Below are 22,798 nucleotides of genomic sequence, written 5' to 3'. Positions count from 1 at the left end.
CGTAGAGACAAACCTCGTGCAGTGCAGGACAAAGGACACACCAGGCTGGAGATGGACTGACAAGTTCTATCACCAATATGTCACACACACACAGTTTTGAGGGCAATAGTGATCTTCAGAATTTCTTAAAATTGTTCTAAGGTGGTTATTTTCTAGCCCTAAAGGACAGGAAAAAACACAGCAAAAATCCTGCCTGATTTGCTCATGTTCTGTTTTCTGGATAAAAGTGTGGCCTTTTAATTAAAATGTTGCCACCTGTCACCTTTTTTCTTTTTTTTTTTCTTTTTGGTGCCTTCACTCTTAATTCTCATTTAATATTCAATTTCAGTGCCCAAAATAAAGCTGGATCCTGCAGCTTGAATTTGGGATGCTCAGCCCAACAGTTCTGGGACTTGCCAAAGTAGCAAATCAACTCAAGTAAGGTGCATGACTTAATTACATTTATCTGATAAAACACCATCTTCTTACAGGACACCCCAAGCAATGTGCTTTCCCTGGAATATCCAGAGTCTGAATCATCTGTTTTACCCCTGCCTTATGCTGGCTTAGCACCACTGGCAACAGCAGCAGCATTACACAGATGTGAAGCTGAAATAAATCCAGGGAGACACAGACACACTGCAAGCACACTGAAATTAATGTGCTTTTCACTGCTCTCCGTGTACAAACACACAGGGAGAAGGAGGAATAAAAAATTTTTCTTTTCTTCCTCGCTTTTCACAAGTTCCTGGCTATCATTCTGAAATGTAGATATTCCCATCATGCCTCGGTGTTTTTCAGCCCCATGATGCCCTCACTTTTGATTGTATAGATGAAGTTGAAGTGCACAGGGTATTTACTGATCCAGTTATCTTGTTCTGTGACAGGCAGAATCAATCAATCAAGGGGCCAGCTTTATGCTTACGTATTCCAGGCACATCTCCGCACTTCAGGATACGAGATCACAGTGTTATCCAGCCAAATTTGATCAACAAATGCAGTTCCCCTGTGCCACAGCAATCTCAGATGAAGATGTTATTATGTGGAACTGAGCAAAGTGATAAAGACAGTACAGAAAAGGGAGGAAAAGTCCAGCTGGACCTTTCTGACAGCCTCTATATACTACGGCTGCAGCATCCCTTTTTCCTAGGCTAACAAAAATAGCACATTCCCAAGAAGCTGTTGCAAAATGCTTTCTGGCCACCCTGTATCTGTTGGTACTTAATGAAAGAAACGTTATGCCACAGAGTTTGCTAACATGTTTTTAAATGTTGGATAACAGATTACACCCCTTGCCACTGTATTTATGGAGATATTTATAACACAGGGTCACACACTGCATTTTTCATCACTCTGTTGAGAACAAGTATATCATAACCTGAAAGTCCAAAAATGTATTTTAAAATCATAGCTGGCTTAAGCAACCTTTAAGGATTTTTATTTTAAATCCTAGCTACAAAAAAGATGTAGTTGAATGTATAAATGTCGAAAACTGTCTAAAGGAGAGTTGACACAACGCTTTTATTTTGCCAATAGCTTTTCACTTTGCTATTGCCCTACAGTTTTTTTACATTATTTAATCCAAAATACCATCTTTTTGATTCTACCTTTCTTTGCATTTTAAATCTTTAATGGGAGCCTTTGGCAGTCCATGGGCACAATTATTAGATATCTGCTGAGAGAAATTGAAAAATTAATCATACTTTCCATTTTATATTTCAGTACTATACATAAAAATTATCTAGTCTTAAAGCTGCATTCTGTGGTCTGTCGATATGCTCTCCCCAACATGGTAAATACTATGCAAGAATCCATGTATCTCACATTCAAATCTCTCCAGCTAAACAGATAAATGGAGAATGCCACGTTCTCTTTTCAAGTGCAAAATTTATTTCAGATCATTTTTCAATTAAAAGGCATCTGCTGTTATTTCTTCTGTTATGGACTGCTCAAAAAATCACTGGAAAAAGTACCCTAGACTAATCATATGGATGATACTGAAGTTGTTTATTACCCTTTCATGGACTTAGGTACTTAAATTACAGTTTTTCACAACTGTATGCAAAATGTGTAATATAATCTTTATGCAGTTTATTATAGAAACTGATATATGCATTAATCTGACCTTTGTCTAAATAGACCCTTAACCACTGGGAAAAAAAAAATCCAAAGGCATCTATCAGCATGTGAACAGTATCAAAACTGCTAAATCTATTAACTTTGTTTTCCTTTCACTATTATTAAACTGGAAAGCAAAATTCAGCTGGAAAATTATGCCATTTGGGTTCCCTTGTCATCATGTAGTAAGTATGAGAAATATATGTGGAATAGCCAAATGGCCAATAGACAAAACACCCACTCCAAGTGACGTACTGTTTTCCATACCACTCAGACAAAATCAAAACAACAGAGCTGTTGCAAACAAAAACAAAATAACATTTCCCATAAGCATTCCAGACAGAGAAAATTTACAGGAAAAGAAAGCTGGGAAAAGACCCAGAGTGATGCGAGTGTTTGTACCTCCAGCCATAAAACCCGCTTTTGGCTGAGCTGGTAAACAACAGTTTAACATTAAAAACACATAAAGGCTCGCCATCGATTAATTGTCAAACTTTGCAGTTAAAGATTTACAGCTGCTGGTGCTGCTGCCTTGGGCCAGGGGGTCGGATGCTCGTCCCCCCTGCCCTGCACTGGGGCAGATGCAGCCAAGGAACTTCATTTCATTCAGAAAAGAACAGGATGCGGCATGGGGAAAAGCTCCAGTGCTAGAGCAAGGAGGGGAAAGTAAACAATCAGGTTGATTGCTTCAGAGCAGTGTGCTCTGCAGAGTTCAAAAAAAAAAAAAAAAAAAAAAGAAAATCCAGCTTTCTTTTTTTCTTTCCGGAAAGTCCTTCCAACTCCCAGCGCAGCCTGGCGGAATAACAACTTTAAAAAGTGAAGATGTCGCTTTTTTATAGCTGACTCACATTTATATAACTTTGTTAATGCATCTGCTCCCTGGAAGTTACAGTATCTGTGTTCAGCAGCCATACCTGCCCATAAATCGCGGCAGCGTATCAACAGCTGCATTTTACTATTTCAGCCCGTCAGTTTACACTGTCTCCATCACGGCGAATTCCTGTCAGCTGCACTCTCGCTAACACAATTCCTTCGTTTTGCCTGGCAGTAAATGGACGCTCCTGCCCCAGCATCATCTAAACAACTCTGTTAACATTTGCCCCCAAGCGTCTCTCTCTTTGTCCAGTCCCTGTCTTCTAACAGATGTCATCCAAGTCTAATCAAGCATAAAATGGTCATAAATATTTCTTTCTGGTAGATTTCACATTCGCATTTCATGCAGGGACATGATATTTTTCTGCTACCTCCAGGGAGTACCTAATGCAAAAACCAGTTACTTACATTCAAGGCTCATGTTCCTTTAGTAAAATGCAGCACATGTTCTCAGTTCAAAGACATAAAAAGGCGCAAGACTTTATCTTCTTTTGTTTAACTGCACTCTTTTTTTTTAATAACGTGTGCCACAGCTTCCATCTAGGTATGACATTGTCCTTTGCTTACCAGGCAAACACACAATGCTGAATTTTGACCCTACCACTCTCTCAAGCACAAATATTTTTTAATTTCCTACTCCCATACCTTAATTATTGCACAAAATATAGATTTTTTTTTCCTCAGCTGTTTCATTTGCCAAGCTATTTAAAGTATTCATATGAAAAAGGCTCACTATTTTGGTTCTTCTATGCAAAATTTTGCAACCTACCTCATCTTCTTTCATTAAAAACAGTTAAATGATTCTAGGATACAAATTTAAGGCTCATGCCTATTTAACAGTTGGTAATCATGAGACATAAGCAATTTCCAGTGCTTAAACTTTGAAACTATTTTCAAGATAATTAATTCTTCTTGATGTTAGAATAATCAGAAAAATTATATTTACCCTTGGTAAACTTGGTAAATACTATGTCAGACTGGAAAATAAAACTAACCTTAGATTATTCATAAAGCCCTGTGTGTTATCATTTTTTCCCCTTTATGTTTGGCACAGCAGAAATATGCCAGAGCTATTTAAAGTGAACCACACAACACTTAAGGATATAGATCACAACAGTGAAGCTGTTTTTCCTCTTCCCTCTCCACTGAGCCTAATATTTGATTACTGTTAGTCAAATCAAGCTTTCAGGCAAATAATCTCCATTTCTTAAGTTAATGAGATGTGGTCATGTCGACAACAGCTTGCAGAAACTTTTAATTCCAATTCCTGCAGGCTGTGCTGGCCTCTTTTACAGTAACCACGGTATGAATGAGTCAAATTTGCCAAAATGGCTTATGTAGACAAGTGCACACTTTAAAGAGGCACTAATTAAAAATACCCACTGGTATCATAATTTAAATACCATGAAAATAAACTGTAAAAATAGCTCAGCTACAATCTTATGACTTTCCTTAGAGCTCGTTTACTTTAACTAGATGATGTTTTATTGCAGATGTATTCCTAGCTAAAAACAATTTTACGTCTTGGAGGAATTCAAGATTTTGATATAATTAAACAATTTATGTTAATATTTGTTTCACATAAGCTATTAAGCAAGCCCCCCAGAACAAGTGCTAATTGAGAAAGATGCAAAGAAGTAGACTGCTGAAGTAAGCAGCAAATTTATACTGTGGATTTACTGCTCTATCTGCAACTTCCCCCCTCATCACAGCCCTCTTTCTCCCTCTCCCTCTGCTATAAGGCTCCCAGCTGTACTGAATCCCATTAAAACACTTTCTTTGGATGCTGTTATCTACTGCTTTCCTCAAAAAAGGAAGAAGAGGAGAAGGGAGAAGGAGAGGTGGAGCTTGGCATTATTCTCGATGCACTTCCCTGGCCACAACTTCTCCAAAATCCCTTTTGTCTTACTGGATTTTTTTGGCAGGGAATGAGAGCAGCACAGCTGTAGTGTAACAAAAGCAGACGTGAGACCAAAAATAAAATAAAGTTGGTACTGAGAGGGTTAAACCTATTTAAGGGGTTAAATATGCAATTACCACTGACTAAAACCAGAGAGACATATAGATAAATAGAAGAAATGAAGTCCCCAGGTTCCATTCAGAAGCCTTCATCACATTACTACCAGACAGAAAACTCTTTAAGTACCATTTTCAGATGTTAAATCATTGTTCGTGCAGCACATATTCTCACTATTCCTGAGGGAACAATATCTGAAGACAGCGTGCTAACAAATGCAATCCAGTAAACAGGCATTTTTCCTCTTGTTGTTAGTACCTTTGTGTTCCAGCTCCCAGCTCTGTCATCCATGCCTTCTCTCTGCTTTGAAGTTAAAGTACTGAATGAGCGTTGTCATCTATTATCCAGAGTGTGCATGTAGATTATAAATAAGAAATAAAAGTGACTTTCAGTACACTGCTTTTGCATTAGCAAGTTGCCTTCTCTGTTACCTCCTCTGTCCTTCATACTTTGCTACCAACATTATATTAAAAATATGACTTTAAGTGTTTCTTCTAGAATGCTATAAAATATGTACACAGCAGAGACGAAAGTTTTACTGAAACAAACAAGTCCAGCAGTTTAACCAGGTTCATGAGTTCAGCTTCAACAGACTGTTTAACCCTTATCTGCAGATGTCCTTCAGGCTCCTGACACATTAATTGCATCCCCAGCTTCTTTTGCATGCACACTACTGAACACAGAGCTATTAATTACACTGGAGTTTATTTAGAGAAAGAACCTTTTCCACTATTGATCAATTATTTATTAATATTTTCTGGCGCAACGATTTTTCATGTTAAGGTCACAAATAAATAATTTTCCTACAAGTAACAGTACCGACCTGTTTCAACTGCATCTGTTTGTACCTGGTAAGCAAACTCATCTCCATGAACACAACTAGGAGACTTAGAAACATTTCTCCCATTGCTTCATCTGAAGGAAGATGTGAGCACAACCTGCACTTTAAGTGATCAATCAATCGCTTTAATCTTCATAGAATCCTAATATGGTTTGGGTTGGAAGATCATCTACTTCATATCCCCCTGCTATGGGCAGGGACACCTTCCTCTTCCCTCTGTTTTCAGCTGGCTTCAACAAACACCACTTTAGGTGTCTTAATCCACACATGCTGCCTAAATTATGGCAAGTTAGGAAGGAAGGAGAAAGATTTTGGAAGCCCTGAGGGGTAGTGGGCACCAAGGATGTGAGTAGAGTTCTTTGTCCTGGCCCTGCTCCAGTGGGGAGTGTCCTGGGCCACCTCTGGGCAGGGACACAGCGGTCTCGGGTCTCACACATCATCTCCAGAGATGTGCCCCTGCAAAACTGTTGGGGAAATCCAAACAGAACCAAACCTAGCAGAGCCCAAAGCCAGCCCTGCATGACAAGCTGGTACCATAGAATCATTTATGTTGGAAAAGACCTTTAGGATCACCAAGTCCAACTCCTGATTGCACTGCCAAATCACAAAGCCAGCCTCATAAAGAGTAAGCACAACCCTGGGAACAATACACTTCTAAATAAATAATAACAACTCTTTTACACTTAATGAATTCCTCATTATTCAGTGGAATGTCCATTTTAGATGACCAAAAGCAAACTCATGCACCTAGCTCCCCTTCAATTCCTCGTTCAGGTCAAAGCCTTGGCAGACATTAACTCTTCCACAACATCTGTGTTGTTTCAGATGAGGGGAGCACAAAGACCTGAGGACCAAAGCTCCTCTGGAGAGAGAGAAAAGGCTGGATGGGACACACCACTGGCAGTGCTCTGGCTGCTACCTGCAAAACAATGGTATCAGCAAGATTTCCCAAAAATAAAGTCTCCTGGTGCAGCTCCCTGTCTCTGCAGTGACTTTTGGGGCAGAAGTGGTATTGCCTCTTGGCTCTTCGGTCTGGGCAGCAAGATTTGCAGTCCATTTGTGGCTCAGTATGGGCTGGTCAGGTAAGGAATCTGCAGGGCAGGCACAGAGGAGCTCTGCTTCCCTTCATCCCTCCAGGTGTCATGGATCTTTCTTCCTTTCATCCTTTTGGATAAACAATAATGATATAAGGAGGTTCAAGCACAGTCCTGTGTTTTTCACTTGGACATATGGAAGCCAGTCCTTTTATAAAATGCTTTTGGTAAATGGTTCAAGTTCCTGTATAGAGTGGGGCAATCCAGTAATGATTTTCAAAGCTACCATGGAATATGCTGAATTGCAAGAGACCCATCAGGATCATCAAGTCCAACTCCTGGTCCCATTTTGGGACACCCGAAAAATCCCACCATGTGCCTGTCACCTACTGCCTGTCTGGAACATCACCCAGAAAAAGATGAGATGGAGAAAAACAGAAGGGTCTCATTGAAAAAAAAAAAAAACCAAACAAAAACCAAAAAAACAGAAGGGTCTCATTGAAAAATGAGACTATAAAATCACACTTTTTAAAGAAGGAAGTCCAGGCTGAAGAGGAATAGAAGAAGAGGCACTCCTTCCCTCCACCAGGGCAAGATGGAAATGTGATGGTGCCTAACAGGCTTTCACTGGCAGATAGCACATCTGCAGGCAGCTCAAACAGCCTGGAGAGCCCCACTCTCTTTCCCTTAGGTAAGGCAGGAGTGGAATCTCTGGATACATATGGAGTATCAGAAACGCCATGTAAATGTGAAGGGCATGCTGGTGCCAGCCATGCACAGGAGCCCCTCCAGCTTTGGGAAAGCACCACATGAAGGACCTGACTGTGCCTTACCCTGGGGAAAGAGGCAGCCCTTGCATCCTTGGCATTCACTGCAAGATGCCTGTCAAACACCTAAGAACATGAAAGAGCACTTTTTCCCTGCTAGAGGCCAGTTTCCATCCAGCTCCTGTCCACAGGCTGAAGAAACTGAGCCCCAGCCCAGCTCCCTTACTCAGCAAGTTCGTGTCTTGCCCAAGATGACTAACAGGTAAATACTCCCAGGTTTCACGAGTTCATTTAACAAGAGCTCTACCTCCCCAGCACAAGGGGATCAGCTCCTAGAGACAAGATGAGAGGAGGTGAAAAGCTGGTCTTAAGAAACATAAGATCAGGAACAAAAAGGGATTCTTTGCTGTCAAAGCATAATATGTCAGCTTGTGATAAACCTGAATTGCTTCATATACCAAGGATCACTAGACATTAGCTGCTTTTTATATGGCAATATGGTGCAGAGGTTTCAGACAGAATATTGTTTTATGTTGATCATGATAAAACTCTCTGTAGCTTTGATAAAGCCTGCACAGGCTTTTCATTCAAACTAATGAGTGATACTGGCTGTTGGATGCCGAGGCACGCTCTTGATGCTTTCCAATGGTTCAGCTCGCAACCAGGAATCAATTCAGCCTGGATAAGCAAGAGTGTTACTCATCTAAGGGGTTTTGAATGATGATCCTGTTCCCTGTGCTTTCCCCAGGTACATCTGAAAAGGCACAGTGACAAAGGGAGCACCACATGTTGGCAAAGCACATCTCTTACCTGGGATCTCCTGGGTGCAGCCTGCTCTGAAGGAACAGTTGGCTCACTCTGTAATCAGCCATCAAACAGCCCCAGCCCAATGGGCGATTCACTTAGCACAGGCCTTGTGCTGCTCTGCCTTCCAACATCTGTTTCAATGCTTGTCATCTCCCTGCTTTAAACAAATGTACTGCAGATGTCTTGTCTTGTGGACGACAGGGACTTGGCAGAGACAGAACAGAGGCCTCCAAATGACAGAGGCGTGGCTCAGGCAGTTACTGGGGGGTTCCGGATGGACTCTGTGCACTGAACATGAAATGGGATTTTCACTCACACCCCCATCCCATGTCCCCCTTTGAACCTCCCGTTTTCTTCTTCAGATTTAAGGGACTGATGAAGGACAGTGATTGGGGTGGAGACTGAAGTGCAGCCTCCTCAGAAACATGTGGCCTGAGCCTTCTCAAAAGATTTATCATTGACATATACAATTAAATGTGAAAACACACTCAGTGGCTCATCTTTTGTTCCAAGGACAACCTGATACAAGACTGGACATGGAGGGACACAAAATGTTGTAAAGATAGTAGCTTCCCAGACACCAGATTGTGTCATGGAAACAACAGGAGACTTTCTTGGGCTAAAATTATACTTCTGGAAGAATCAATATTTGAATAGGGATACACAACAAGGAACAGGGATGGGTTACTGTGAGGGGTCCCCAGGCACATCCATTCTAGGGTGTTCATTCATTTAAATACAATTTGACATTCCACTAGAAAACAATTAATTGAGGCCCAACATTTTGTATTTTCTGGTGCTATTTTGTTCCTTTGAACGCATCCTGCCTATAGCTGTTGGAGGTTTAGCTGGAGTGACCTATGTAGTCCGTAAGATTCCAACAGTCTAATTTTCCCTTAACTTGGGTTCTTGGTGCAACAGCTGTGAAGAAGCTGGAACAAGTCAGGTGCTTCCTGGCTGCTCTTCCTGCTGCTCAGTCCTGCAGAGGCAGCAACAAAGCAAAGGCAACATGAGTTTATCTACACCGTTTTGAACTCCAAGTGCTGGTCAGCCCAAGATGCAGGTGATCCAAGATGGAAGTGTCCAAGATCTGGCTGGACAGGACTTGGAGCAACCTGATCTAGTGGAAGGGGCCCTGCCCATGGCAGGGGGTTTTAAGGAGATGATCTTTAAAGTCTCGTCCAACCCAAGCCATTCTATGATTCCATTTTAAGAGTTTTGGTCAGACACTAGGGAAAAACCTCCTAATGGAGAGCTGAGCACCAAAAGACCTGGTCAGGACTGAAAGCTCCATTAACAGGCTGCTGAGAGACAGATCAGGAACACTCAGGAGTGTCAAAGACACACTCTACTCCAGCCTTTGGTCTGCATGGAAAGACTGGGGGGAAAAATGTCTATTTTTCCAAAACCCACAAAGAAAAATGTTAAGACTAAAGAGGAGTTCACAGCAAACCTGGGCTGGTGGGCTGCCCTATCCTGAGCGTGGCTGCAGCCCAGCCAGGCCATCAGCCAGCACTGGAGAAGTTCCTACCTCCATGACCTTGGAAGGATCCCCAAATGTGAACACGGCACGCGCTTCCCTGCCCCCAGGGAGAGGCACATATTTTTGCTCTCAGTTTATGAATCTTTGACGTACAGTCCCTATGACACAGCCTTGGAAGGCCGTATCTTTTATTTATTATGCCTAGCAATTGTCCTTGCAACCAATTATGAAAAAAAGCAGGTGGTCAACAGAAACTCTGCAAAATAAAACCCCTCAGCAAAGCAAACACTGTACCTTTCAGAGCAAGAAAAAATACTGTAAACAGAGCTAATCACTGTTAAACCCTTATAATCCAGTCCTTGCCCAAGTTAAGAGACTGAAACCAAGAGTAAAACACTCTAAAAAGCATTAATCGGAGGAATTGGTGAATAATTTCTCAAGGAAAAGGAGTCAGAACTATTTTAAACTCTGAACACTCACTGTGTTGTGAAAAGCGGCTCAGACCTATCCTGCCAGACTGGACTAAGGGACAAGAGTCCCACACCACCTGCTGGGATGGCTTCAGGAACAGCAGCTCCAGGGACCTGGGGAAGGGTTGCCCATAAGGGCTTCACCCCAGCAGTCATAAAGGAAGATGTGTGGAACAGCAAAGAGCCCACTTTTAGCTCCTCCATAAAACAGCTACAGTTACCAGCATTCCCTGCTCCTTCTTGAGTATTATATTCAATAATATTAATAGGCTCATATTTACCGTATCTTAAAAGCTAACAATCCCATTGCCAGCGCTAATTAAAAAGACAAGAAGCAGAAAAGAAGCAGTGGATTATTTCTTCAACATGGATTCACGCCTAGATTTAATAAAACCTGCTTTTAGTGTTATAACCTTACATTTGTTTCAAGAACACTATAAAAGATAAGTCTGCTTTTTGTTGTTTATTGACTTGGAGGGTTTTCTTTCGGATCTGTAATACAGCATTACAGCCATGGGAAGGCAAGGAAGGGGAATGTTTTCCTTGAACAAAACAACTGCTTTTGCTACCCAAATACCATGTCTGGGATGGAAACACCAGCACAGCTATTGAGAGAGAAGAACAGGTACTAAAATGAAGCACTGGGGAGATTTAGCTGTATCAAACCCTCTCTGTGACCTTACAGGAAGCACTTTACCTACAGCTACAAGTGAATGCCACAGCCAGCTGTTTCAGAGGAGAGACTTTGGGGTTTCTACCAAACACAGAACACCCCTGTCCCACATCTGCACAGAGCTCCCACATCTGCATACTCAGCACACTGGATGCTTCCAACTTTAGCTTTCCAACAAAATCCAGAGCAGTTGCTTTCCACACACACCTGTCCATCCTGCTCTGAGCATGAAGAAGAGGGATGACATAGGAGAGCAGGTATGCAATGCAACACAACAAAGTCAAGATAAACTGCAGCCCCTCTCCCCAAAACCAGAGCTATTCCTAGGTGAGCTCATCTGCAGATCAAGTTTCTCATTCAAGCAGAGGCCAGAAGAATTCTCTTGGAGACTGCCGAGACTGGGCTGTGAGGATCCGAGTGCTCCAAATGCTTTCTTATCCATGAGGAAAAACTGTGTTCCATCTTGTTTCTAATTTTTGCTGCAAGATGCTGGGCCCCACTACTTCTAACAAGTTCCATTCTCCTTCCCTGTGCCTGTCTGACCTTTCTCCTTCAGTGAATCATTTAATTATGTGGAAACAGAAATACTAAACGGTGATGGTTTAAGAACACAAATGCTCCAGCTTCATCCGTGAGAGAGCAGCCAAATCCTCCCTAAGCTGTGGGTCTGCTGCTGATTCAGGATGCCAGAAGGTACTAGGGAAGATCCACCCTCTGCCCACACAGTCCTTGGGAACAGCTAGGGACCTTACCCTATTTCTGCACGTATCTCACTGATTACTGGAAAAAGGAGGAAAAAAGCAAGAATGTCAGACAGTCAGTGGTCTTACAACATTTCACTGGTGTTGCAGTTCTTTCCTGGCAGACATTTTTCAGTATCGGTGATAATAACAAGAAAAATTTAAGGAAAACTTGATTTGAGCACACCAACAGCAACCACATTCTTTCAGCTTGTGATCACTCTAGCTCAAATAGACAAGATTTTTTTTTTCCCCCCTCCCTTCCTGCACTTAATTTCCAGGTAGAGTTTGTTAAAGCCTGAAATCCCACCTGAACTTTGGAAAGTCTTAAAAAAAAAAAAAAAAGAAGAAAAAAGACCCATACACAAATATTTGGCTAAGTGACCCATAGCAAATTGCGTAATGCCAGTTAAAAGTTGTGTTTTCTAAGCATCAGCCCCAGAGGTTTTATCTGAAATAAAATCCTGATTACTTCAGATTCTGGAGGCAAACTGTGACCTCGCTCTTCATCTCCAAATTTGAAACATTTGTGTTGTGCCCCTCAATAACGATGCCTCTTGCTAGAAAGCAACTAAATCCTTTCAGAAAACTTGCTTTTTCTATTTCATAAGGTAAGAAGGCCCCAAACGTGCATATAAGAATTAGTTCAGCCTTGAAGCTTGATCAAAAGAGATCACCTAAACTTGGAACTGCAGAGCTCTACTGAGCAAAAATGACACATCTCCAGGCATGCAGCTGCATGCCCAGCGATGCTTCTGCCTGTAACCATCCCAGTCCTCAATCCTATGGTCATTAAATGAGAACTAGTATTAGGTCAGCACACAGAACACAAGGAATTATATCCATTTCTTGCATCTTTCTCTTTGGTTTGCCTGGGAACACGCTCTGAGAGCTGGGGGCAAAGGGGAGAACTGCACTGATGAGTTTTACAACACATTGTCAGAGAGATTAAATAGCCCAACTCTCCTCAACCTTCACTTTATCAGCCCTACTTTCAGTAGCCTGGAAAAAAAAAAAAAGGAAAAAAAAAAAACAAACTAAAACAAAACAGAAAGCAAACAAAAACCCATAAAAGAAAAAGAAGAAATATGATTCAAAATAAATTGAAAAGCCCAACTTGTAATAAACCTGGCACTTGCCCCAGGCTTCAGGGATGTCTGAGACTATAGACTATACACTCCACAGACACGATCTGTAGCTTTTATAGGGGAAAAAAGAGATATATTTGCACTATTTAAAACAGGTTGCAAATATAGTTTATGTTTTGAAAATGTAGGGAGCACGGCTAACAAAATACAGAATGCAGCAACAAAACAAGCAACACTATCCTACAAAACTGTCATTATATAATGTCACTGTTTACACTAAGCCTCCAAAAGATACCTTCTGTTAATTTTTTTTTAATTAATGGGGTGCTATGCAGTTAAATAAACTCATGAAGAGCATTCACAACTTCTGCATTTTTACTTCAAATCCCAATCTTTATTTACAACATCACTGTTATAAATTACAGCAGTACTGTTAACATTCTTCTCACTTGCTGGGATACCCAGTGGAGCTCCCCTGAACATAATGCAGGAAACCATGGCATTTGAGTCTGTTCTTATTTAAATGTTTTTAAGTCAGAAAAAACTCCACTGAAATCAGGGGCTACGCTACTGAAAACAGCTGCAATTCTGCTGCTGCTCCTCAGGCACTGCCAAACAATCTCCCTACATGCAGCGTGTCTCCAAATAAAGTTAAATTAGTTCTAAAATATCAGCAATCTATGCAACTTCTTATTAGTGTGAAATTACTTAAGCCTTAATTCAGCAAGGTACTTAAGCACATTCCTAATTTTACAGGCATGAGACGTACCAGTGACCTTAATCAGACTAGTCATGCACTTACATTTAGGCACATACTTAAACATCTTGCAACATTAAAAGCCACCATAAGGAGCAGTTCCTCATGGAGCAGTGAGTTAAAGCCTGATTTACACCTTCATAGGCACACTACCATTTTGAGATATATATATATATATATATTTTCTACAAATAAGTGGTTGCACTACTTTTAAAACAACCCTTAAAGTATGAAGATCACTGGAGGAGGAACAGTTTTTAATAATCTGAATAACATCAATCACTTGAAACAGACTTTTAATTCATATCTGATGCTTGCTGGAAGCCTTTTGCAGTGTATACACGTGCTGGCTAACAGCTTTAAAGCATTCCTGTGCAGACCTTCCCTAAACAGCACTCCTGACTGTGGAACTTTACTGCTTATGAGTAAGCATAAGCAAATATAAGGGGAGAGTGCACACCTACGAAAACAGCTGCGAACAAACACACCACTGCTGAATTTTCACAGAGATGCAAGGCTAAAAATCAACCAAGCAAACATATTTCAGAAGCTCCATCCCTTCAAAGAGCCCACAGAAACCTAAACCATTACTGCCTGATCCTAACTTACCAGGTGAAGTAAAAGCAGCTATTGTAAAACAATAAATAAATACAGAAATAGACACGGGCAGCCTACAGAGGACTTCTGGATTTGGATGTGCACGTAACCCAGGTGATTACATGTCTAATGACCCAGCTTCTGCATGTCCATGCTTGTACCTGCACACACAACAGCAGAGCTCTGGGCGCCAATGTCAAGGTGCTCTGAGGACTCAGGTTTATGCAGTTATTTATCAAATCTTCAGAGGCAAAATAAAACAAAACCAAGACAAAGAGAAAACAATAATCTCAGCAAGTGCAACTAAGTAGCAGTTTCCCCTTACCCTTCAACAGTTAGAGAAAATTTAGGGCTTGTTGGTGTCAATAAGTAGTTATAACAAAGACATTAGCAATAGTGAGGATAGAGAATGCTGCATGAATGTTCTCAGCATGGTTCATTGACAACTGATCTAAAAATTGAATTATTAAGGAAAAAAATCATTGATTCTAAAACCCAGGCAAGGTAGCCAGCCTATGTTAAAACTTATTTAATTTTTCCAGCACTGTTTCATTCCTAAGCTCTCAGAGCCACAGCTTTTCCATTGAAAAGCAAAAGACATTTTACGCACAATTTTCCCTCTACTAGAAAGAGGTATATTGTGCCCTTCAGTGAACATAAAATTGATATTATCGTCTCTTAGTTTATATCTCACTACTTAACCTTCAGATTAAAAGTTATTAGATTTGAATGACTAAAAAGACATCATGTCACCTTCCGTTCAATGCTGGGAGATGGCAGAACTTGGGGGAAAAGTCTGAATGATAAAAAACACAAAGTTACTGGGAGCATGAAGTTGTTTTTCACAATTTCTGATGAAATAGCAGAAGCTGTACAAATGCAGTCATCTTTTCACCATGTTGTAATCTTATATTATGAGGGTATACAATACAAAATCAGGCACAATCCAATAGCCTGCATGGAGTTTAATCTATACTTTCAAATGGCTCCTTCAATAGCAACAGCAGTTTAATAATTAGGCTTTATGTCTCTTTGGACAAAATGACTCAACATGGACGCTCCCTTAAAGTCTAACAAACAATTTTGGTCTAACCCAGTTATGTCAATATGAAACAAAGACTTTATCTTGGATCTAATTTAGCAGTTTTGCTCTACAGAGATAAGTCCACATCATGATCAATGGGACTGTAAAACTCCTGATGTGGTCTGTAACCTCTTCTCATGGGTTTGCAAAATAACATGAAACTCACCCATTTAAAAAAAATAAAATAATATAATTTCTTTAATTTACACTGCGATATATTCAGAGTTCTTTCTAGTCAAATTTTCTTTTTGATCTGCCCAATTAAAACAGCCTCTCAACAATACACCAAATCCCCCATTTCTTGTACATTTTCCTTGTCTTTGAACATGAATAAAATCTGAAGAACCCACATATTCCCTCTGGAGTTCGATTCCCCCAATCTAACACCTCACATCTCAACATTTCAGGAAACAACTACTGCCAAAGGGCCCAACGGTGGCATCTTCACACTGACACCACAAACAGCCCAACTGCAGGCACTAACTTGGGCACAGACCAGAATCTAGTCCAAATTTCTTTTGTCTATCAAATCTTCTTTTATATATGAACAAAATCGTATTTTTCACTTGCAGACATTTACTGCAATAAAAGCACAAAACAGGATATAACAGGAAAACCCCCTTCTTTCCTTACTTGGTGGACACATGGCAAAACTAGTATTTATCTAAATTCTTCAGAAAGCTTGAAGTGACACTTCATAATTACAGTATAGTACAGCTCAAAGACGAAGTGAAGAAAAGAAACTTCCTCGTAATTCTTTACATAAACCTCCTCCTTCTTTCTTCACATACCAGTTGCATTTGTATTTCTATTCCAGTTTGTCATAAACAAGGCCACCTTGTAACCCTTTTTATCAAGCAATCTATGCACTACCTAAAAGTACACTAAACTCCATCAGACAAGCTATAGGTTTACATTATCCAAACATTCCGATTCTGCCTGCTCAGCGCAGCTTGTCAATAAATGCAAGCAATTGCAAAACAGCAGTGTGTGTTTTTTTTCCTTAAGAGAACACTGATAGGAGCCTGCCAGTTCTGCAAAATAAACCCTTTGCAATCTCTGCAGCTAATCTGTCAACAAATTACTATTAAAGTCATACCTCCTCAAAGTTCAAAAGCTTTCTGGATTAGACAAAGATACTGAGTTTTATACTCGTGGGGCAGTACTTGAAGTTGCGGTATCAAAGTGGATCTGGCTATTGATGTGGAGAGGTTTGTATTTCTGCCACCATGCAACACAGCACTTGGTGTCTTGCTGCTATGCATCAGGATTCAACTCTGTAATCATTCTCTTTGTTCAATTCATAGTCTTGTTTCACTGCTAATAACGTGAAGAACACTTTAATGAATAGTCCTGAGGATAAAAATAAAATGCAATAAATAATATTTATTTTATAAGCTTTAAAAAAAAAAAGGACTGTCTAGGACTGAGGCATCAAACCTTCTATTTGAGTAGATGTCAGAAACCACTGAAGCAACTACAGCTGTGATCATGAACATTAAAAGGCAGTTTGTCCCTATGAGTCTTTATTTATTACTGCTTGGTAGGGAGGAGTCACCCCATCATTACATCCCTTCTGCCCAAGCTTCCCTCACCCAGCCTGACCTTCAGCTTGTGGGTCACTCCAACACCCATTCTGCACCTCCCAGAAGTTTTTCATGATGTCTCAGAGCCAACAGATGTTGCCAGACTCTGCCTGGTACTCTGTTCCCATGTTTTCTGTTCTGCCTCCATGGGCACTCTGGGATGAAGCTCCTGAGCCCCATTACCTGACCCCACAGCAAATCCCTGCTCCATCTCTTTAGGAAGTACAATGATCCAGGTAACCTTCATGCCTGCCCCAGACTGTCACCAAACATTCTCCACCACATCCTGACAATCACTGCCATGAGATGCTGACCTCTGGCACCTGTGGAGTCAGCAGAAGTGGGAAGGCCACCTCTCCCACCCCCAGCAGGTGCCAAAATACTGTGAGAAAAGGATCTCTTTCCTTTATGCTTTGGTTCTGAGGGTGATTCTATATGCATTTCCACTTTTAACCAACTCTTCCACAGACACACCATCCCTGAACAGTCACTTGCATTGCTTTGCCTTTCTTACTTCACCAATATAAACATCAGTTGGAGTTACTTGGCTTTATTTTAAATAGCAGAACTCATCCTCACATTTGCTACTCCCAGTTTAACAGTACATTTTACGAGATTGCTAATGCTAAAATAATTGAGCATCACATCACTGTCTGTCTGCTTGCATGGCAGAATCACCCTAACATGACATGGGAAGCATAAAACTTGTCCTACATGTCCTCCCTGTATTCACAGCAAGAGTGATCACACCATACACTGCTCCTGCAAACATATGAACATCTGTGGTGTTCCATATTTTTCCATGGTAAAATATTTACAAGTCTGCAAACCCATTAAAACTTCCTAAAAAACCCCCTGCAGTATTTCTGTTTTCCTCTCTCATACTAACAAAGCTATTAGTCCTAATAAATTCATAAATGTCACCAAAAATGTGACCCCAAATTTAGCACAGATGCTCTCACAAGCCATTGTACATGCAGGTTTCACTGTTCTGCCACGCTCATCATGGGAACACAAAACTAACCACAGCAGCAAAGCTCAAACTACCCACCACTGATTTTTTTATTTTTTTTTCAGACAAAACAAGTGCCAGGTGGCAAAATGAAAAGATTTGAATGAAATGCTCTTAAGAAATAGCTGTTTAATTCAGAACTCATTCATTTGTATTGAAGGAGTGTTTTGTAGAACGCATTCTGTTAAGTGACCTGAGAGCATATGTTGTATACGGAGAAACATCTAAACATTATGCTCCATGTTGTATGTGTATCTGTAAATGCTTGCATTAGCTGTCTGAAAACAACGGGGTTTTCTTCTTTTCAGCATTTAAAAATGTTTTCCAAACACCAAGGTTGATATTTTTGTGCTAGCTCTGATTACACTCTTATTGTTATCAGGATTGGGTTTGTTGGTCATTTATTTAATAACTCTTTTAAACTTTTCAATCAACTTGCTTTATAAAAGATAAACTCCATGGAGAAGTTAGTCATCAAAACCAATTAACAGCAGAATTCAAACATAGAACATAAAGGTCTTTGAAGAACTTGGAGAAAAGCAAGATCCCCAACCACACTCACTGTACTGGCAGAGGATAAATAAACTCCAAGCTAAAACCAGAGCTGTGTGAAAGCAATCCTGAGCCTGGCAACCCCATCCCCAGCCCTGAGCACTCAAGTCTGTGTTGGGTATTGTTTGGGGAGGGCTGGAGGATTGGGAACAAATGGGTGCCACTCCTTAATTGACCACATGGGCAGCTCAATGACACCAGCCATTGCATGCGAGGTGGCAACATTATCTGAGACACTCCGAGCTCTTGGGATGGCCACCAGCTCGGGATGGGTGTGGAGAAGCCCTGGGACAGGGTTAGTTAGGGGTGGAGGAGCAGAGGTCAGAGCCATTCTGGTCTACCATGTGTTCATGCCTGCATGATCCCCCCTCCCTGTTTCTCTCTGCACAAAGCCTTACTGGAAAATTCCATAGTGCTCCTATGGAAAACAGAGTGTAATTAACTCATTTTGATACTAAGCCTTTTTTAAGATGAGACCTTTGTGTTGAACATATTTTACTCCTCTTCTACTGTCCTATATTAATCAAAGCTGTAACCCCTGTTGTCTTTGCACTACGAATCAGAATGTGCCCCTGGCAAAGAATGAGGGAAAAGTCAACAGGAATTAAGTTTCAGTGCAACTGTTTACTCAACTGTGGCCTGCAGTTATTGAAATTTTATCCATGGTTTTGTGTGACTACTGCAGTAATGAATTCAGCATGGCTGTGATTTTCTCACTGATGGTATTCTCACTTCAAGTAAAAACCTGTAGGACGAAATGATTGAAACAACCAAAGTCTGTGCATTTAGTATCATCCATTTTTCTGACTTGTTTAATTATGGCAGGTTTCTGTCTTAGGCTGGCAAATGGGGTGCCCCGCTCCTCCTGAAACCTTCACTTTGCTTTGTTTTTGAGCACGTTTTTTTCTTCTCCACAACAACCTGCTAAAAAGATCACTGTACACTTAGGGGAGTCTTAACCAGCTGCCAATCCCTTATTTAAAAGGTTTTAAGAATCCTTATTGCATTAGAGAAAGTGAGGGTTAGGCTTAGGCGTGAGTGTATTCACCATGGCTCTGCTGCAGCCTTTGTTCCCAAACACATTAATGATACATGCCCGGCACTTTGGTGTAAAATTTCCTCAGAGGGCCTCAGAATTTTATCAGGGAAAAGAAAAAGCCAAAACGTATTATGCGGATAATTTACACTGGTGAGTTTGGTCACTTCCCAGAAAACACACTAATTAAAATACCAAGGCAAAATGTACAATTTGGTTCAGATTCTTCCGAGTTGAGGAACACTGACATGGATGTATTTATTTATTTATTCTAACGTTTTGTGCAGCAGATACCTCTGCAGCCTTCCTCGCTAATAGAAAACATTCTGTTGATAGAGGTTGCTAGGTTATATTAAAATTTGTTGCAAAAACAAAACTTAACATTAGTGTATTTTCCACCCAGTGACATATTTTGGAAACCAGTTATTTGTATACAGCAGTTCACCCAATCGCTGCCACCAGACTCAACACATTCAGGCAACAGAAGCAAGCCCTGATCTTTGGGTGTTTCCAGGGAATGATTATAAAAAGGATCCCCGAAAGAGAAGTCAAAGGTTTCCCTTTACACCAACGTCTGCAATCCCCTACGGGTGAAAACGCACAGAACGTCGCAGGCGAGTCCTAAAAGCATCCTCTGCCTGGCAAGTACAGAGGGCTTGGGAGTAGGGGGGTTAAATGCTTCATGCTTTTCCTGTAGGTAGGAAACTTGTAATGCATCTTACAGTACCTGCTGTTGCTGGAGATGTGCTAAATCTGCAGCCCCAATTTCAACGGAAGGTGTCTCGCCGTTTGATCTCACTTCCCGCAGGCTGCACTCTAGTAAATGGTTGCCACCGCTCGCTCCATTCTGAATGGCTGAACCGTTACTTTTTGTCTCAGTCCCAGATTCTTGCATCATGACTCAAAAACCTGAAATAATTTAGGGGAGGGGAGGGGAAAAAAAAAAAAAAAAGCAGCTGTTAAAACAGTTGCTGTATATAAGGAGACATGCCCTGTTTTAAATCCTGCCAAAACTGTAAACATATGTCATTTTCCTTCATACGATTTATCTTTCATTAATGGTTCATGCTACTAGTTTATGTTTATTTATCCGTTGGTACAGCTATAATTTTAGTAAGTTAGTTCTCTTCTAAATATAGTATTATTTGCTCAACATCTTTTTTCCCTTAGCGAAAAAAAAATATTTTTGAACGAACACACAGAATCCATAATTAAATTTCTCTAGTTACATCTGGATGCTTTCCTTTGAAACGGATGAGTCATTCTTGACAACATATGATGGACAATATTAAAAATGTGATATATACTGTGTAGGGGCATAGAGGTGAAGCAGAGCATTCACTATTTTGGTTTTCATTCATACCATGATAGTGCCAAATTAGCACCTTTTATTACTCTGAAGCAATTTAGGCTAAATCTGGGATTTGCTGAACCATCATCACTTTTCATTTCAGGAGAACTGCTACAAATGCTCACAAAATTACTCTTGTTGGCCAAGTTTTTGGCTATGGATTTGGATGCTCTTATGGCATTACAGTGAAGAGATTCCTATGTTATTTAGCTGAGCATCATCTCAGCAGCCACAGCTCCTTCCAGCCAGCCCTCTCTACTGACTCTTGGTGCTCACCAACAGTGTCAGTGGGTCACAAGCCTTCAATGAGGATGAGTACCAGCCTCCTTACCCCTTGGATTTACACACCCTCAGGAGCAAACACCAGCATTGGTGTGCAAGACTCCCCACACAAAGCACACATGCTGGTTTTTAGCTGCAAAGAGCTGCCTCGGAGATATTATGACGACTTGTTTTAAAAGTATTTCCACCTGCAAAGCCACAGCTTCCAGGATTTAAATATCATTAACCTGTCTGACTTCCACCAGCCCATCCTTCCTCTCCCCCTCACTCAGGGAAGATGGGGAATGGAAAGCCGTGCGGTGTATCCCAAGCACGCTGCTGGCCCCACATTATCCACGTGGACAGGTGAGCCAAATGCCCCAGTGTGGGGTACTTCACCTCAGAAGGAAGATGTTTTATCTTCAAAGAAGAACCCATTTGAATTCAGTAAACCAAGCACATGGATGGTAGCAGGACAGATTCAAAACATTCTGATTACATTTAAATAAATTTCAGCTGGTCTATGGAAACTTCTTTCAATCTGTTTTGTTAAATCTTCAGATTATGCCAGGGGACAAAAGGGCTTGGAGACTCATTATAAAGCTTCTGTGAACTCCTCTGTAAAAGCTCTAGAGATCTAAACAAACCTACAGCTTTCCCAACACCACTAGGAAATGCTTTTGGATTTTAACATGATCCTGCTCTGATACACACCAAGTATGGTGTGTTTTTCATTTTCAGCACTGTAAGGAAAGCCCATAAGTATGATAAGGTCTAAATAAGTGTTTACATCCAGCAGGCAAGGCTGGATTACACACCAGGCAGTGATTGCATGGCACAGGTTGCTTTGGAAGAAGACACAGGAGTGAGAATCCACAGACGGCTCCCAAGTCACTCAAAGACATACCAGGCAGTTTTTATATGTTACACTGCTACAAAAAGGCTTTACCTCTTTTACCCCATGACAAATCAAAGGGAAAGAACTGATGTCATTGTTTCCTGCTTCCACCCGAATTTGGGGTCAGGTCTCAACTGGAGAAAATGGAGCACTACATCAATTCACCCCAGCAGCAAAGGAAGACAACAATGACCACCAGGAAATACTGGCTTAAGAGGGTTAAACCCAGAGACTCACGCCTTTGACTGTTTTGGAGTATGACAGTAATGGTGGGTGGCATGTCCCCCCATTGGATTGAAGCTGATGTAGGAAGGACACACTCAAAAATTGGTGGAAGGTGCCTCCAGCAGCCTTTGTGGTGAAAAGATGCTAAAACCCAGTGTCCGAACAGTAAAGAAGTACGTCTCATTTTCCAGCACTTCTGATGCAACAAATGGGAAGTGAGAACCTGTATAAATAAGCAGTAGGGTCAGAGGAAGCACAAAGCAAAGCTCTGACAGCAGCAAGAAGAATGTGCACCACTGAGGAGCAGATCCATCACTGCCTGATCACAATTTGTTGGCTTGCCCTTCTGAGCGAAATATCTCCAGGACACAGAAAATAATTCACACCCAAACTGGTCAAGAGATTATTTATTGTCTCTAGGACAGCAAAATGGTCCTGGAAAGAAAAAACAGTAGAAATTGCAACAATTTTTCTAACCTATAGGACTAAGAAAAAAATAGATTATTTATTGTATTTGGTCAGAAAAAAGATCATAGTTCTTGAGAACCT

General features: G+C 40.9%; 1 protein-coding gene across 24 annotated transcripts in view; it reads right to left on the bottom strand.

Annotated features, from left to right (window-relative positions):
- Positions 1-22,798, bottom strand: part of FOXP1 (forkhead box P1) — a 422,694-nt gene that overhangs the window by 143,610 nt on the left and 256,286 nt on the right. For 23 of the 24 annotated variants that reach the window (XM_041718651.2, XM_030282743.4, XM_072934618.1 and 20 more), the window contains one exon: positions 20,242-20,423. In XM_041718651.2, coding sequence (XP_041574585.1) covers positions 20,242-20,412 — 171 coding nt within the window. In that variant the 5' untranslated portion in view covers positions 20,413-20,423. 24 annotated transcript variants of the gene reach the window in all.

The sequence above is a fragment of the Taeniopygia guttata genome, chromosome 12 (assembly GCF_048771995.1).
Source record: "Taeniopygia guttata chromosome 12, bTaeGut7.mat, whole genome shotgun sequence".
Taxonomy (NCBI): Eukaryota; Metazoa; Chordata; class Aves; order Passeriformes; family Estrildidae; genus Taeniopygia; species Taeniopygia guttata.
Note: the sequence above shows the minus strand (reverse complement) of the source record. Positions and strands in the feature narration are given on the sequence as shown.